This window comes from Platalea leucorodia, assembly GCF_965183815.1.
Source record: "Platalea leucorodia genome assembly, chromosome: 10".
NCBI classification, from domain to species: Eukaryota; Metazoa; Chordata; class Aves; order Pelecaniformes; family Threskiornithidae; genus Platalea; species Platalea leucorodia.
In genome coordinates, this window is record NC_138832.1 from 24,532,997 (window position 1) to 24,550,179 (window position 17,183).

General features: G+C 52.2%; 1 protein-coding gene across 5 annotated transcripts in view; it reads right to left on the bottom strand.

Moving 5' to 3' along the window:
* Window positions 1-17,183, bottom strand: part of LOC309595863 (H(+)/Cl(-) exchange transporter 5) — a 44,892-nt gene that overhangs the window by 12,077 nt on the left and 15,632 nt on the right. For 3 of the 5 annotated variants that reach the window (XM_082323336.1, XM_082323335.1, XM_082323337.1), the window contains 3 exons: window positions 16,137-16,286; window positions 4,203-4,354; window positions 1,863-1,962 (listed from right to left, as the gene is read on the bottom strand). In XM_082323336.1, coding sequence (XP_082179462.1) covers window positions 1,863-1,962; window positions 4,203-4,354; window positions 16,137-16,269 — 385 coding nt within the window. In that variant the 5' untranslated portion in view covers window positions 16,270-16,286. Of the gene's footprint in view, window positions 1-11; window positions 1,842-1,862; window positions 1,963-4,202; window positions 4,355-16,136; window positions 16,287-17,183 lie in introns of those variants that run through there. The other 2 variants (XM_082323339.1, XM_082323338.1) reach the window with 2 other exon arrangements.

Here is a 17,183-nt window from a genome sequence, read left to right on the forward strand (position 1 = left end):
TTTTGACTCACCTGCCAACAAGTAGAGCAGTACTGGTATTTCTGCCTACAATTCACTTTTATTCTATAGAGAGCTAAACGGGAAGATTTGCTTAAGTATATATATCTTGAAAAGAGTAGGTCAGGAAACAAAGCATGCCTGATAACATTTCAAAGGTTGACCGTGGCAAACTGCGTTCGAACCCCTCCCCTGCATCACTAGAAATTAATCCTTCTCCGTTAGGCTGAAAGAGCGCTCATTAAATACAGCGGAGCAGCCAGAGGCAGCGAGGGACGCACCGCCTTCCTGGAGGACGCGGACAAAACCTGCCAGCGGTCTCCAGCGCAAAGGCTGGAAGCCGGGAGCCACACTAACAGCGCCACGACTGTGATGGGAATAACTCTGAATTTGGAGAAAACATTTGGGGGGAAAAAAAGAAAAAAAAGAGGGGAAAGTTACAACTGTGGCAAGTGAAACAAAGCAAGCAGAGAGCCAGTACGGAAAGCAATTCAGATTTTAAAAGAGGAATCTTCAAGCAATTTCTTATTTTTCTGTTAAAAATAACTCCTACAATCCCCAAAGATAAATGCTGCAATCAGCTCTGTTCTCAACTAAAACGCCAGATCAACCCAGAGGCCAGGAACAGAGACCTCTGATCTGGAGGAGCGAGTGCTAGCACAAGCTCCAGAGGCAGCAATAAACATTTAGCAAATCTTCTAGTTAATGAAAAACTAGCAGCTAGCTAGCAGCTTTCCTATGTAAATATTAACAGAGGATTTAATTTCGTTCCTTGTGATGAAAGCTTAGCTGCTTTCTATCGGCAAGATCTGTATCCAACTGATTTACTTCTGCCGCACTGGGTCCAAAGCTTTGCTTCTGAAGCCACTTCCAAGGGCTCAGCCGGCCAAGCTCCGAGGGAAGGCTGCCTTCCCAGGGAACACCTCCCACTTCTTCGGTACGAGTGGAGTAGGGGGGGGAAAACAGAAGAAAATCTTGCGAGCAGTCCTTCGCCTTAACCTCTCCAGTGCCAATAAAGAGCGTTCAGCAAAGATGATGTGCAGCACGGCACTCTCCTCTGACCCAGCATTTTGATCAGCTCTGCTTTGATGAAGTTTTTTTGGGGGGGGGGAGGTTTGTTTGTTTGGGGTTTTTTGTTAGGTTTTTTTTGTGTGGTTTTTTTTTGGTTTTTGGGGGGGGGAGGGTTTGGTGGGTTTTTTGGTTGTTGTTTTTTTTTTTTTTTTTACTTCAGAGCTCTGTACCAGCAGCAGATCCAGAGCAGTGCCCAGCACAGCTTTCAGTCTCAGTTTTTTATCCGGGTATTTACACAAACACATGGGCAGGAGGCCAACTACCTCCCCCCAGAAAAAAAATAAAAAGTTGCAGAAACGATGAGCGTCAGAAATGGCGGGGATGGAGAAAATCAGTAACGAAGTGAGGAGGAGGAGATGGAACTGGATTGGTCATGTCGTGAAAAAAACGACAGAAGACTGTGCTGTGGCCCTTGGGTGGACTCCAGAGGGAAGAAGAAAGCGGGGTCGCCCAAAAACGACCTGGCGTCGGATGGTGGAGGTCGAGAGCGGCACGGCACGCAGCCGAAGACCGATCGAAGTGGAAGAATGATGTTCGCGCCTTGTGTGCCTCCTGGCACTGAGAGAATTCAGATTCAGATTTACACAAACACAGCCTCGAAGCATTTAAAAATAATTCTCTGTAAATTGCGAAGCAGGGGCAGAGCCCTCAGTGCCAGCGCAGCCCCTCGCACAGCCCGTGCTCCGGGGACAAAGTCTCCCGCCCCAGCGACCTGCCGGGGTTTGCGGGAGGAATCCATACTGATGCTGCAGCGCAGAACCAGGGCTTCGTTTCGGATCGAGGTTTGCTCTTACCTGCCAACAGCCCGATGAGGAGCATCAACAGCCAGCCAGAAAAGGCATCGCTCACGCTGTGTATCAGTGCCCACGTGGACTCTTTACTTCTGCTGGTGATCTAGGAAAGTTTAATAATCCGGTAAGACACTGATCTGCTTTGGTGTAAATGCTCTAAAAACTACATGGCGACGTTGTTAGCGGAAGACAGCCCCTAACGTTCAGAACAGCAGCTATCAAGGCGTATTCTGCTTCGAGGGGCGAGAGAAAAAGTACCAGGCAGGGTCTGCTCTCGCAGCTGGTGCAGTAAATGCAGCTCTGGTTAGGAGACGTACAAGAACAGATCAAGGATACTTCCATTTCTCCCTGCCAAAAAGAAAGTGTTGAAGTAACGCTTTCCTCCTAGGCATCTTCTGCATGAAGCCAAGACAAAATTCATCCCTTAATCTTTTAAAGCCATCACTTGTTAGTAACAGCAAGTTACCAATATCCTGATGCCACAAGCAAATCTGAACACTGGAGAAACCGTTCGAGCACTCTGCCCCCTGCAACTGATCACCGTCACCTCGTGGGCATGGACACCCACCACCCGGGAGAGCAAAGAGAAGCTGTCACCAGCACCGCAGGGTCTCCAGCTCCTGCCTCGGCATCGGCAATACAAACCAGGCGTTGCTCTGGGCAGAGGAGACTCCCCCAAGTGCTGCTCCGCCGGACATGAGGCGGGTGGCGGGTTTAAAACCAGAGGCATGGTCAGGCTGGGAACCAGGCTGTGCTGGTGGCACTGGGACGTGGGACTGGGGCCCGTCCAAGGCGCCCCAGGAGGGTCAGCTCCTCAGGGGCTCTGGGCCGCGTCTGGCAGGGGCGGCGGAAGCCCGTCAGTCTCACTGCTCTTGACAGGCGGACAAAAGGGTGACACAACAGCTACTGTGTCCCGGTTACCCCGGCCGCCTCTCCCAAGGGAAACGCTCCAGTACACTACTATTATTCCCGGATAAAAAGGCACATTGATGCAAACAACTAATACTCACTAAATGAGGAATAAAGAAAGTAAGAATCCTTTCTGCCTGAATGAGCATCGTTTATTTTTTCCTCTGGATTTTTGCCTTTCAAATGCCGCGCTGATCACGGGTAGAACTGCTGCTGAGTCGAGGCGGGGCTGGGGTGGGGGCCACAGCTATTTCCTTTACATTGCTTTTCACTGGACCAACCCTACACCTCTGGGGCCAGCGGGAACTTCTGCCTCAGTTGACCTGAGTTCAACTTCTCTCAATAAAGACAGAAGCCGTCTTTTTATACCAGCGTCTCTCCGCAGATCGGAAATAGATAGCCCTGTTCCATGCTGGTGGGCATCACCTTTGTATGCACGCATCTGTGCATGAGGGCACACGCGTGAGAAGGCTTTTGGGTTTGTGCTCTTAATCCATAGATGGGAACAGTTTTGTGGGCAGGAGGCGGCGGGGGCATGGAGCCCCTTAATCGGGCCTGCACTGCTCAGGTTTGGGCACTATACTGCACGGCATGTGCTCCCACACTGGGCAGGGACCGGGTTCAGTTTGTGCACTGTTATTAAGACACAAGTTGTTTTGTGAGGCTCAGGAAAAAAAATAATTAAAGAATATTTTAGCAAGCAAATAGACAAGTTGAGTTCAGTCATCGCTCTAGAAGAGTTCTGCCAGCAAGGGTTTCTCACGAATCAGGAGCATGCTGGGGACATGGGTACTTTGTTTAAAGCACCCCTTGCTTTCTAAGCAGATTCCTTTAATTGCAGAGAGCGGTGAAGTCCTGGGAATGAATTCTGGAAGAATTGCACCTAGGCTTCTCAAACACGCAGCACAAAAAGAAAAAATCCAACAGAAAGAGCATCACTCACAAGTGCAATTGTGTGAGCAGAAAAATAGCCTGTTTCTTCACCAATAAATGGGATCGTGGGTGCTTAGATTCTTCCGTTACAAACCATGCAATAGCAACGTAATTCTTCCAAATAATGCAGGCACCTTCCGTGAGCAGGACTGCAGCTTTTGCTACGCTTCAGTGTCGAGCAAGTTTCACATGGCATAACAAAACGTGCCATTAAGGCATTTAAGATGTGTCTCGGAAATCCACTAAAGCTTTTAAAATAAATAAAAGCCTTCAGAAGAGAAGAGGCAATTGATAAGCTGCAACAAGTTCAATTTAGTGTTCCTTTTCGTCCAACTAAAGATCCCACGGAGAGGGTCTCAGCTCCCATCCTAAGGGCAATCCCCCCATCCTAAGCATCTCTCTAGTAAGTGCCTCCCTAGTCCGGCAATCAGAACTAGGATTAGCTCTAGCAAGTTCGTTATTCCGCCTTCAGTGCCAGCAAGGAGCAGTAAGAAACGTTACCTCTCTGTGCCTGTCCCGGTCCCTGGACTTCTCTCGCACCCAATCTATAGTGTTAAAATCTTCGTAGGTGCCCACGCCAGGAAGAGGTTCCTCCAGGAAATCCATCATCGTGCTTGTGCCGTTCATCCCTCCTCCATTATATGAGGAAAAGCCTGGGGGGGAAGGAAGGGGGAAAATTGAGCATTTCTTAGTTTTCCCCCTTTTTAGGAAAAAATCCCAAACCCATGCACATCACCAAACCACTAACTTAGGGGGAAACCCACAGATTTCAGTGGAAGCAAAGAGCTAACGAGCTGTTCCTCGAGCTAGATACCCCAAGCAAAGCTCCCAGGGAGGACCCGGGCAGCGCGGGTACACCCCGCCCCAGCTCCAGCCGGTCACGCAGAGGTGGGGTCGTTCCTGGAGACGACTGCTCAGGAACCAAAGTAAACCAACACTAGCACCTAGATGTTAAGTTTTCCCTAAATCCAGGACTCGCCATGATGATATTTTGCCATTTGAGGAAAGTAGAGGGGAGAGGGAGAGGAGAAGGTGAATATTCGAGGAGGGCTATGGATGGGAGACGGGGGAAGCAAAGCATCCGACCCCGCCGCCGCTGGTGCGGGGGGCCAGGAGGGCCCAAAAAGCAGAAAGCGGTCCCAAACGGGGGCTTGGGAAGGCCCCAAATCGGGGCTCGCAGCCTCCCGTCAGGTCAAAAACTCGGCCAAACCACCCGACGTTCTGTCTAACCTGCTCCAGCCCATGGAAAACGATGCTTAGTGCGGATGTACGTTCCCAAAATTTTGGTCACAAGCCAGTCTCTTCCCAGTTAGGGCCGCAGACCAAGGGTGTGGGGCAGGGCAATGCCAGGGCCTACAGAAAACCATTAATCTACAGCGTGACGAGGGTTGGCCAGGAGACAACATAAAAGGGCTTCACATGGTACAAGCCATGCACCCAAGCAAAGCCTCCAAAGCGTCATTGCCCCTGGTTCTGCCATCCACTGCCAAGAAAATAAATCCATTAATCATGGAATCGTTGAACGATTTGGGCTGGAAGGGACCTCTAAAGGCCATCTAGTCCAATCCCCCTAGTCCTGGACCCCAGCGTAGAAAACGGGTCAGATCTGGTGGATTAACGTTGTCTCCCCGGCCCCAGGTGCTCGGTTTACAGCCCGTTCCCAGCCAAGCTGACGTTCTCCCGGCCCCTCCGTCTGCGACGTCCCACCGCCCCGCCGCAGCCCCCGCCGCAGCCCCCGCCGCAGCCCCCGCCGCAGCCCGGCGCCCCGGAGGGGAGGGCGGCCGAGCCGCAGGCAGCAGAGCACAGCCTGCCCTTGCGGCACCCGGGGCAGAAGCCTTGGACCCGAGCGGATTTTCCCTGCCCTGGGAAATGCATTTAAATCTCTTCCACCTGGAAAACATCCATGAATCTACTCCTGCTTTCATTTGCTCTATTGAGTATCTTTGATCTGAAAAAGAACCTTTAAAACCCCCATTAACGTAACACTTGCTCCTTTAAAAATGGGTTTCTTAAAGCCCCTTGCAAGCAGTTTGAAGAAGCTGTTGAAACACATCGAGGAAAAAACAAAACAAAGGTCTTTAAAACCCTGTCCAAGGAAATCAAGCAGTTTTCTTGACAGATGAACTGACATGGAACAAGTTTTTCTGTGCAATTCAGCCCAAGCTTCATTCCTTTGCTGCGCAAGCACCGAGGCCCCTGCTCCAAGTCAACACCAAGAGGATCCTTCAGTAATTGCTCCATATATTTTTCTTTCTAAGCCATCGAATGCTGAAAGGGCAAAAATTCCCTGGGTTACTCCAAGAAACGCTCTGCCACATTTCAGTGGAGATGAAAGGTGCCCTGCAGCCTATTACCCGCTGTGCAAAAGCGCCCTCAGAAAACGTACGTGGCACTACTTTACCCACTGAACACCCATTTTGTGACTCCTTTAAGAGGCCTTCCATGCTACGCGCCCTCCCAAAGGCTCTCTATGGCCCTGGCAGCTGGAGACCTCCTAAGCTTTACACCTACCTTTGCTATCTGTTTTTTTTTAATTTTCCTTTCTAAAAAAGCCCGGGAAGGAGGAAGGGCTGCCGAGAGCTGCCGACGGGCCCCTCCTTTGCAGGACTTGAGCTCCTCTGCCCAGCAGCCTTCCTTCCCACGCTACGCAGCTGCAAACCAAGCTGAGGTCAGGCGTGCTGGAGACAGAGCAGCGCTGTCTGCGTCGAGCCCGGCGCATTACGAGTGCACGTTCTGGAGCTGTCTGATACCCAGCAAGTTACGCGGGCATCTCCGCGTGCTTGGTCACCACTTTTACTCCGATGCCCCTACAAGAAGCCAGCAACGACCCACCAGACTACCTGCTGCGCGCAACCTTTCTGTTTAAGGGACGGAGGAGGAAAGGACGCGACTGATGCGCGTGAAGGAGGGAAGGATGCAGCTGATCACCGCTCCTTTGGCGCCTGCAGCCTGCCTCCACCTTCGGCGTCCGGGCAGACAGCGCACCAGCGAGACGCAGCCGCTGGGGACAGGGAACCGAGCTGTGCAACAAGCTGTAAAGCAGCAGGGAGTTGCACAGATGAACTCCCTGACATCCCAGCTCCGAAGACCTTTTAAAAAGTCTTGTACAACATATATTGCTGGTCGGAAAAGGAGGAGAGCAAGGTGCTGCCAGGCAGCTAACATGCACAGTGAGCAATCTCCGTAAGCAGCTGCCAGCCAGCAGCAAACCAAAGAGAAGTGGAATGCAGAAAATCCATGAGAAGGCAGTAAGAGACTGAAGTCCTCAGCAGCCCATTTCTCACCCGAGCTGGGAACCCCAGCCTTACATGATCACAAATCACTCCCTGGGCAATCCACAAAGCCACTTACACCCCGTATGCTCCGCAGAGCAAGCCTGAGTTCACATACTCCTAGTAATCCGTACGAGTAGCACATACGCCGTGCGTGTTCGTCCTCCAGCAATATGCTGCTACAATAAGCTTCCAAGGGTGCACACATGGGACACGAGTAGGGAGGGCGGTTTTTCAGACCTGGGCAGGAGAATAAATGTAATCGTGGCTCTGTAAGACACTAAGCATTTACAGTCATCCAGAAGAAAAAAAAAAACAACGACTCAAACCCCAAAATCCAGTCAAAAACTGAAAGGTGGTGGGGAAGACAAGTATTAAAACGCCCATACAGAAGGATAACGTTTAATATTTCATTTAGCACATTTAGGTTGTAGATACCACCAGGGCAAAGATGTCTTCAGATGGGGAGAAGTAAGGAATTCAAACAATGGCTCTCTGCCCCACCATCTAAAAGCAAGAGAGGGGAAAAGAGACCTCTGATGTCTTCCCAAGCCCATCTCCCAGACTGGCACAGCTGCCTCTTAGCAGGCAAAAACCTGCAGGAAAACAAGATGAGTCATGTAGCATAACTGACAACTACCACAAAATAACCCACTTTAAAAAGGCTCTTTGCTTCATTTGGGAGAAAAAGAGGTTAACTGAAGTTCTCCAGAGATCTTCCCAAGTGCTGAGCGTACAGACTGCCAGTCCCGCCTGCCCGACTTGCGCTGCAAAGAAAACGGGGCACATTTGCCGAGAGCCTCGAGGAATTACTCTGTTCTTAACAACATTTTTGCACTTACGAGGCCAACAGCTTGGAAATACACAAGCTGGCATCAATGCTTTCAGAGACTTCCCCGTTCAAATATCCCCACTGGAAATCCCAAGCACTGTTCTACAAATCTGACGGACCAAAACCTGCTTGAATAAATCATCCTAACAGCAAGAGACAACCAGGTTCGGCACGTACAGCGCCGAGATGCCTGCAACTCCTCCTGCAAGCCTGCTTACCCATGTAAAGCCGTCTCGACGAGTGCTTCCCCACAGCCTCCCAAAGCAACGGCCCCCCTCTGAAGCAGTCCTTCAATACAGGGGACAAGACGAGGCATCATCCCAGGCAACCACAGCTCAACCAAGTCACACCTACACTTCAGAGCTGCAGATCTTCGCAGCAAAGGCCACAGACGTGGAGACCACCACCGTAGCAGAACAACCGAACCAAAGAGGCAAGCCGGGGTTTGAGCCAGCCTGTCGGCGCGATGGTGGCACCGGGCTGCGAGCATGCCGCTACCCCCCAGACCGCACACCATCCCGACGCCCACCTGGGCCACTGGCACACCAGGCGTTCTCACCACCGTCACCAGCTTGCTCACCTGGCTCCGATTCCCATTTCCAGGGTCCCCTCTCACATTACGGTGGACTTTTAACATCCGTGCTTAGATAGCAGCTGCTTTCCTGGGAATATGGAAAGCCAGCATCCATCCAGGCGTTTGTTTTAGCTCTGTCCCCCAGACAAGGGGACCACCATGGCCACACCGCTTTCACAGCAGCTTCAGATACAAGTGACGAGGTGGCCCTGGCGGGGGGCTCTTTGAGGCTTTGCTAAGTGTGGGTGACGGGTTTCTACCAAGCCCAGCGAGGCAGAAGACGACACTGAGTCCACCCTGAGAAGCAGGAGATGAACGACTGTCTCCTGCACGCCCCCCGCTCAAAGCCCAGCAGCCCAGCCAGAAGGGTTTGCTTTTGTTCCTACAGGAACGACCAACCCTTCTAGAAGCGCAACAACAATTCCCGTCCCCACGCTGCAGACAGCAGGCTTTCACTGTCTGTTCAATTTTATTTTGGCACACCTACCGCAATCTTTCCTAACGATAAAAAGATACAGTTGTCCTTAAAAAAAAAAAAGTAATAATAAAACAGCGTTAAACCTAGTTAACTGAGACTACTTTGAGAAGCATTTTTGCAAGGAGATGAGATCAGGGTCATTCCTTGCTCACTCGTCTGGAATAACTGCCCAGACCAGCAACTTTTCGCTGTCCTGGGAACACTCTCCCAGCTCAGAGCTGCCACGGAGCAGGACCCCGAAGGCACAAAGCCAGCACACAGCACTGCCCCGCAACGCAAGAGGGGCTGCAGGTCGTGGCATCCGCAGATCTACCCTGTTACGCAGCACTGGAAGGCCCACGGGTACCAGCCTGCGTGATCCCAGCCGTACCGCAACCGGCGGCTGCTCGGGAGATCTCCCGACGAGGCCAAGCGCGGAAGGGACGGTCTGACTGGCCTCGCACGCTGGGGACCAGCTCCAGCCCGGGGACTGACCCCGCTCTCCAGACACTGACCCCCTCCGGCCCAGCCTGCCCTCCCTAAAGCAGCAGGGGTTTATAGCACAAAATCAGAACCCCGAGGTCTCCAGCCACGCACGGCGATTTCGCAGACATGTAAGCGCGTAAGCTGTCCATCTGACAGAAGATAATGAGAAAAATGTCCTTATATTTTTTCCAGGAGTAATACTGAACTATAAAATGGCTCACAGCCATAAATATTTATCGAGATCATATTTCCTGCCTCAGCTTATTGCAAATCAAGGATCCTGGGATAACCAGATAGGAATAAAGGAAAAAAATGAGCTCAGTAATGCCTTGTCAAAACACAATCAAGATGATCGTATAGGTCTCCCCAGGTCCTAACGTATGGATCTCTAAATCAGTGTTTAATGCCTAGAGACAGCAAGTTAAACGCGACCCTGACAGAGAAATCAATTTTTTAAACACAGATTTGTTAGCATTTTGATCACCTCTTCTCCCCAAGATGGGTTAATGCTCCACTTTAGAGAGTCTGCCTGGCTTGGGGGAAAAAAAAAGAAAAAAGGCAGTGCTTGTTAAAGTTACAGGCATCTGTCATTTGCGGTACAGCAAACCCGCAGGGCTTTATTAATTTTCCTGCCAGCACAGCGAGACGACAGCAACGGCACCTGGGACAGGTCTGCCTCCGCACCGCTTCCCTGGCTCTAGCAAATCTGGAAAAAGAAAGGGGTCTGCAGACAAAAGGGAGACCGGCAGTAAACAACCAACCATTACACAGCAGAAATCCACCAGACCACCCCGGCTGCGGCCCAAACCCCCGCGTCCCGGCGGAGGAGCGGGAGCAGCTCCGGAGCCGCCGCCAGCAGCTCGCTGCCCCGCAGCCTCCGCAACGCGCGCCCGCAGACAGACGCCCTCCCCTTGGCTCGCGCCCCCTCTTCCTCCCGGGACGCGGTCTCCTCACCCTCGCTCAACCGCTCCTCCTCCCGCGGGAGCACCTCTGGGAGCCCATCCGTCCCATGGCCGCGCGGGTCGAGGGACGGCGGGCCTCCGTGCGTCTTACAGCGGCACTTGCTGCATCCTTCTGCTCCGGACTCGGCCGAAGAGGAGCCCGCAGCGGCGCTGGGCCCTCCCCGCACGCCCGGCGTGTCGTCACCGGCGGCCGTCACATGAGCCAGCCCTTGCACCTTGCTGGAAGGGGCAGGATCCGAGCGGCACGGGGAGAGGTTCACGCTTGCAGGCGGGCAAGGACAGAGGAGGCTGGCTACAGCCGGGGATCGCGGCTCCCGATGCGCCCGCAGAGGGGGCTGCACCCCGAAGCTGCGAGCGGAGCCGCTCAGGCAGCACTCGGGATGTTTTATCTGGCAAAATATATTCCCAGGGCTAAAATCCGCCGGGTCGCTGCGCTGCACAGACTCGCTGAAGCTGAAGCTGACTGCGCAAGGGCTTTTAGCATGAGCTATTCTCCATCTTAAGCTGTTTGCTCTCATAAGCACTAGAGGTCAGGCAGGTTAAAGCTCTGCTCAGACCTCCAGACCCCCTTCACCCTGACAGTCCAAGCCCAAAGACCTGGCAAACCGGCACTCCACCACCCCACCGCGGTCCGTCCGTGGCGGGACGCCCCGGCCACGAGCACCCCGTTCACCACCTCGGACCAGCGATGCTCCTGGCCCACCAGCCCGGGCCATGCCCTGCTCCGCACCCGCACGCTTTCGAAGGTCTGGACCAAGTCAGGCTTTGGCACAGGAACCACGCGTTTACCAGTGGAGCCTCCCAGCGCTGGCGGGTCCGTCACAGATGTATGAAAAAGCCTTTCTTTTCCCACCCAGTGACATTTTGCTTGCTAAATGGCTAGTAGCAACGCTCTTTGCTCACCGGCTCTCCAGAAGGCAGGCAGGCACTGAATTTTCCTTTTGTCCTCTCTGCACAGGCCTACTTCAGAGTGCTTTCCCCAGCCCCCATCAGCACTCTTTATCTTGCCAGTCAATGTACATAAGAGTTCAAAGGGGCTGGTGATTAAGTTCTTCTGGCTCCAATTTGCTAGCGATAGCTTGTCATTTAAACGTCGTCTGGCAAGTCTGAAACACTACACCCCAGCAAAGCTGCCTTTGCTCTCACCTGATATGCCGGCTGGAGGCTGCTCTCGCAGCCCTGGCTTTCTGTCTGGAGGTCAAGGAGGAAGGCGGTTGAAGAAAAAAGCCAGGGGAGATAGCTGTCGGCCCTTCAGCACTTGAAAGCCCCTGGCTAGCAAGCCAAGGAAAGGCATTTAACCCTTCCCAGAGCAGCAGCCAGCCCCAATACCGCAACTAGCCACGCCACCACCTCCGCTTCCCACTGGAGAGCACAGAGAAGGACAGGGCTAGTGGATAAAACCAAAAATCCATATGAAACTAAGGTTCACTAACCCTGCTGCACTTCTGGGTGTTCTTCGTTGCTATTGCAATCCTCAATTCTTGCCCTTCGAGCCCAAAAAAACCCTTCTTAAATCCTACAGCAAAAAGGAGACCTTCCAGCCATTGAAACGGTTTTAAGTCTTCCTCCGAAAGAAGCGGGGACCACGGTCCTGCCTTTGCTCCCTACAATTTAAAGCACATCCAGCGACCGCCGCGATGCCCGGGCGTTGCATCTTGTTCCTCCCGAGCCCAGCGTCTGCCTCGCCGCCGCCACGAGCGGAGAAAGGCCGCTAAAGAAAAGCGCAAAATAAGCTGGCATCGCTGCCTAGCTTACACACCCAGCCAGAACTACTTCAACCTATTCAGAAGAAACCATTTGTATTTTAATAGTTTTAGAAAGGGATATCAAGGAATTAGAAATCAGTACAGCTTACCCTCATAACAAACCACTTGACAGAAGCAACCCCTCACCTAGGAGATATTACTTGGTAAGGCAGCTGTTCCAACAGACTTTGCTAAAGGAATCAGGCCTCGTAAATCTTAGATTTCTTCCAAAAAAAAAAATAAAATTGACAGGACTGCAGATATAATCTAATTGACCAGGTATTTGGGTATCCATGAAGCTTTGGACAGAATTTCCTTTACAAGGTCTGAAGCAAATTAAGCTCTTGGGGAGTAACAGGGAAAGTTTTCTCACAGAAAAGCAACTGGCTGAAGACAGAGGATGCTAAAGGCACAGATTCCTCCGAGGAAGGCAACAGTGGAATCCCGTTCCTTTCTGCTAGTGCTGGACTAGTCAATGTATTTGTAAGTGGTCTGGAAAAGCGGTGCCTGCCCTTACTGTAAGTTGTGCTGGGTAACCAGCATCTCTTCGGCGGGCTTTGAAGGCCTGCAGCTGGGCTACGAGAGAGCAGAAGAGACTCAGTGCCAAGAAAGCAAGGCATAAGGGAGGGGGAAGAGCCAAGGCAAACAGTGTCATGCACTAAATCAGCACGTCTGACTTAAAAGTTCAAGTGTCTGCGGATAATGCTCTGCAAGCAGTTGCTCAATACTGGAGAACAGTCAACCAGGAAACAGCTTTTTTTTTAAAAAAATCCCTTAAACAAAGAAGCAGAAAAGATTTCCTGCTGTACAAATGCACCTTGAACATCACGTGTAGGCCTGGTCACCTTTACTGTGGCACAGAAAGGAGGCGATGCCAATAAGCTGAAACAACTTCTGGGAAGCAGGGCTGTATCCTTACAGAGGCTGTGCCACCCCAGCAACCCTTTGGCCAAGATTAAAATCTATGCTTTGACAACAACTTTGAGAAAGCACTGCTGAGGCTGGCTTGCTGCCTGGCCTAACACCAGCACCTCAGTACGGCAAGGAAAATTAGGCAACTATCCGGGGATTTTATCAAAAAGCCAAGTCTGAGTCCCAAGCACAGCTTAACAGCCGGGGGGGAATAATCAAGGAAAGTCTTATCTGCGGCCTTTTACTGACGAAATGCTGAAGTCCAAACCCGAGGAGATAAGAGTGAGAGAATGTGCCACTCGTAGTGAGTTTTCAACAACACAAACAGCACAGCAGCAGGCGTGAAGAGCCACTGCAGTCCATTTTAAACCGTTTTGACTGAAAGCAGCCCGAAGCGCTTGGAATACCTACATCTTGGCTCCAGCTCTGGAAGAGCTCCAGCCTTTGGGAAGCAGGCGCGTTCTTGCAAATACCAGCTAGGAGCAAAGTTTCACAGTCAGTCTAGATCCCGCGTGAAGATGTTGTTCAACACAAGCATCCCGTGTTGCAGGCAGCAGGCAGGGCTGGTGGTCCCCATCGGGGACCTGACACAGGACCAAGGTCCTGTCACTCATTAGTCGAGGGCTCGTAAGGAAAGCACAGAGGAGCACCGGCTGCCAAATGCACTCCAGATTTACAAATCTACCGAGCAGCAGGGGACCCTTCCTCCCCTGGTCACTTGACAGGACCCGTAAGCTGCAGTTGTGGCTGGTTGTTCAACCTGGGACGCCACCGCTCTTGCGTGAGAGTCTGACCATCTCGGAGAAGGCGGCAAGAGAGGGCTGAGCTCTGGTTCCAAAAGCTGTCACTAACCCACCCCATCCGCCAACAGACAGACAGCAGAAGCAGCAGGTCCCAGCCAGAGGCCTGCAGCCAGCTCCACCACGGGAGAACCTGTTACCACCTCGCCAGCTCCAGCCAAGCCCGTGCCACCCCATCTCCAGGCTGCGCGCCTGGCACCCAAATATTTGCCAGCAAACATTTCCTGAAGTCAGTAGGGGAAATTTGTAGAGTGAAGTGAAACTGGTATTTGGGCAGGCAACTGTTTCCCCTTTTAAATTTCCTCTTTTACTTCTGTGCCACCCCCCACAGACTGGAGCATCCCACCGACAGAGCGCCTCTTTCAGGGGAACCCGCCGCCGGGCTCAGGGCGGCCCTCCCGAGTGCCGCCGCCACCGTCGCTCCAAGCCGCACGTGCCGTCCCGGCTGAAGGGACATCCACCGCACCGGAGAGGGCTCCTGTCCCCGAGCTGTTATCACAGAAGTAGCCACAGGCCTTCAAACGCCCTGAGCAGAGATGGGGAAAGCCTATTTAAGCAAGGAAGGAAACAACCCAGTGCTGTTTCAGGCCAGCTCGAGTTACCCACCGCTGCTCCTAAGCTCCATAGAATAATAATTTCCTTACAAGAAGTTAAAGAATTCAGCTCCTTCTCCTCAAACATTAAACACGAGCACATGTTTAACTTTAGACAGCTGATACCTCAATGACTCTCACCAGCAGGTAAGAGAACGTGAATTTACAGTTCCATTACCAACGTGCGTGACGTGATTATTTCTACGTACCTAATTCTGCACATACTAGTAATTAACAGATCTTCAGAAGTAAATTGGGTCACAAGTCATTATTTCAAGCTCTGTGCGAGGAGTTTTGAAGTGGACTCCCAGACGTGCCCAGTTCTCAAAGTCGCTCCCACCAGCGGGTCAGGTCGGAGCGAGCCCGCTGCCCGATACCTGCGCCGCAGCTGACCCCCACGAGCCAGCCGCCCTCCTTCGCGTCGGACGGAACCCAGGCAACACCGCACCCGGGATGCGAATCTTGCACGCGTCCCCTTTGCGCACGGACAGAGGGTTTTTAACCGCAAACCACTGCTTATCGCTCAGAGTTAATGCGACCGCTACAAAAACGCGGCGATCCTTCCTCCGCTTGAGCCCGAAAGCTCGAGGCGAGAGGGACCAAGCCAAGCAGAAAACGGCCACACGCTCCTTAGAGGATCTCCGGCAGCAGAAGAGCTGGCCGTTTCGGCTACCGACAGGCGACATTTGAGGAAGTCTGTCTTCACTTGCACTACCTGGAGGCAGACCACACAGCTGAGAAGCAAAACCAGAAGGATTTCTTTTTAATTTTTGCCCTACAGTAAACAGGGGTGTGGGAAGAAGAGGACGAGAAGGTTTATGGGAAGTCACGGAGACTTGCAGCCTGCTGTCCAAAATTAACTATTTTTGCTTTTAAACTAATTTATGATAATTCACAGAAGACAAAAATCAGGCAGATCTTGCTGGTCGAGTGCCAAAGCTCAGTAAAACCATGCGGATTCGTCCCTCCCCCATTAATTTCACAGCCTCGGGCTCAGGCCAGAGCAGGTAGCAACAGCCCCTCTCTGGGCAGGCGAGCGGTGGCAGGGGAAGCCCAGCGTCTCAGGCTGTGCGCAAGCTCAGCACCAAACCCCTTCGTGCCGTTACATTTCCAGACTCTCTCCCCAACAGACAACCTTTAAAATTACAGGTAAGGACGAAGGGAAGGGGAGGGGGGAACCTCTGCTCGTATCACAACCCCCGAGCAATCGCTCTGCGCCGTCATCCCTGCCCATCTCACTTACGACACCTCCCTTGCGGTACAGCCAGCTCTTATTTCTGACAACTCCAGAAAGGACTATCCAGAAGCCCTACAAGCAAAGTGGTGGGAGAGGATATGCTACGTTTAATAGCAAAGAAGCCACACAGATGGCTGAGAGAGCAGTTTTCCCCTCTGACAGGTTACTGGATGCGCACAGCCCGCCATCAGGCAGCTCGGTTGCTGCAGACAGACAAGCAGTGCCTCCCCACCACAACAAAGTCACTCACACGCTTCTTGCAATTGCCATTTATTTTAAGGAGATTTTCTGCTTTGCTCGGAGCGCGCGCCTCCCACCAGCCTCCGTCACAAAGCGGTGCTGGGAGCCAAACGTGGCAGGTCAGCAAGCGCTCAGCTGCTCTGCAGAAGTCTATTCAGGGATGCAACGCAGCGCAGAATCCTGCAAACTATTCACATCGGTGCCGCGACACGCTAGGCTCCCAGCCTCGGCGGAGGCCGGTGGGACCCATACAGAAAATATTAACGTGAAATCCTACCGAAAGCCATTATGAAAAACAGAAAGCGAAGAGACACACGGGTATTACCTCCCATCTCCCTGTCGAGCGGCGGGTCATCGTCTGCCATGGAGAAGTCCAGAGATGCTCCTGCTATTTCCAGCATATCTTCATCACTAGTGCTGCTCTGGAAACTCCCCCGCCGGTAGCCTTTCTGATCCATGGCCAGAGCTTCCAAACCTGGGAGCAAAGGGAAGATTTTTTAGAGCACGAGCATGAAGACCCGTTTTCTAAGCCAAGCAGACTGACGCCCACTTTGACACTTCGTCCTGAAGACCAAGAGGCCGCACTGCTCTTCCCATGCGAAGGAGAAATGCAGCGATACCACTTGAAGTTTGGGCTAGAACAGGACAAAACTGGATGTTCACAACTCCAAGCAAAGCTCTCACACTAGATTTCGTATTGCCACGTGCCAGAAACAAACATCAAGTCCCAGTACGGCATCTGAACTCAACTGGAAAGACGTACAAACACAGCAGCGTTAGGGTGCCCGGGTTCTTAAAAGAAAACAGGGTTAGAAAACTTTGCATACCAAAGTTAAGCCTCACAGAGGAAAATCCTTCTGTAATAAGGGATCCTACCCACGTATCCTCTACTCCTCAACCCACCGCCTGCTGGAAAAGGGCTCAAACTGGATTTTGAATACCCAGCTGCCAGCCACGAGCCAGGCTTAATCAGGGCGACGAGACCGACGAACTGCAAGCGACCACCCCAAAACCCAGCAACAGCCCCCGGCGCAGCTGCCTCGGCTCAGGTGCGCTGTCCCGTGCCACCCACCGCCCCGGCCGCCCCGCGGCTCCGCTGGAGGGGGGACCGGCGTCACTTTGGAATTTAGGTGCCATACAAAGTCTCGGATAATCGTGCACAAGTTAACGCTAACCTCCACAACTATGATCTCAAACACAGGAGCAGCCTGAATGCCTCAGATAATGTTTTTCTCTATAGAAAACCAACTATATTTCTAAGTTCTTCATCTAAAAAGCCTCGCAAGGTGTTTCCTTTTCCTCCTTTGTATTTCCCACCAAGACTGTGAATCAATTGCTATCTGCTGATCACTACCAGACAGCAATCAGAAAT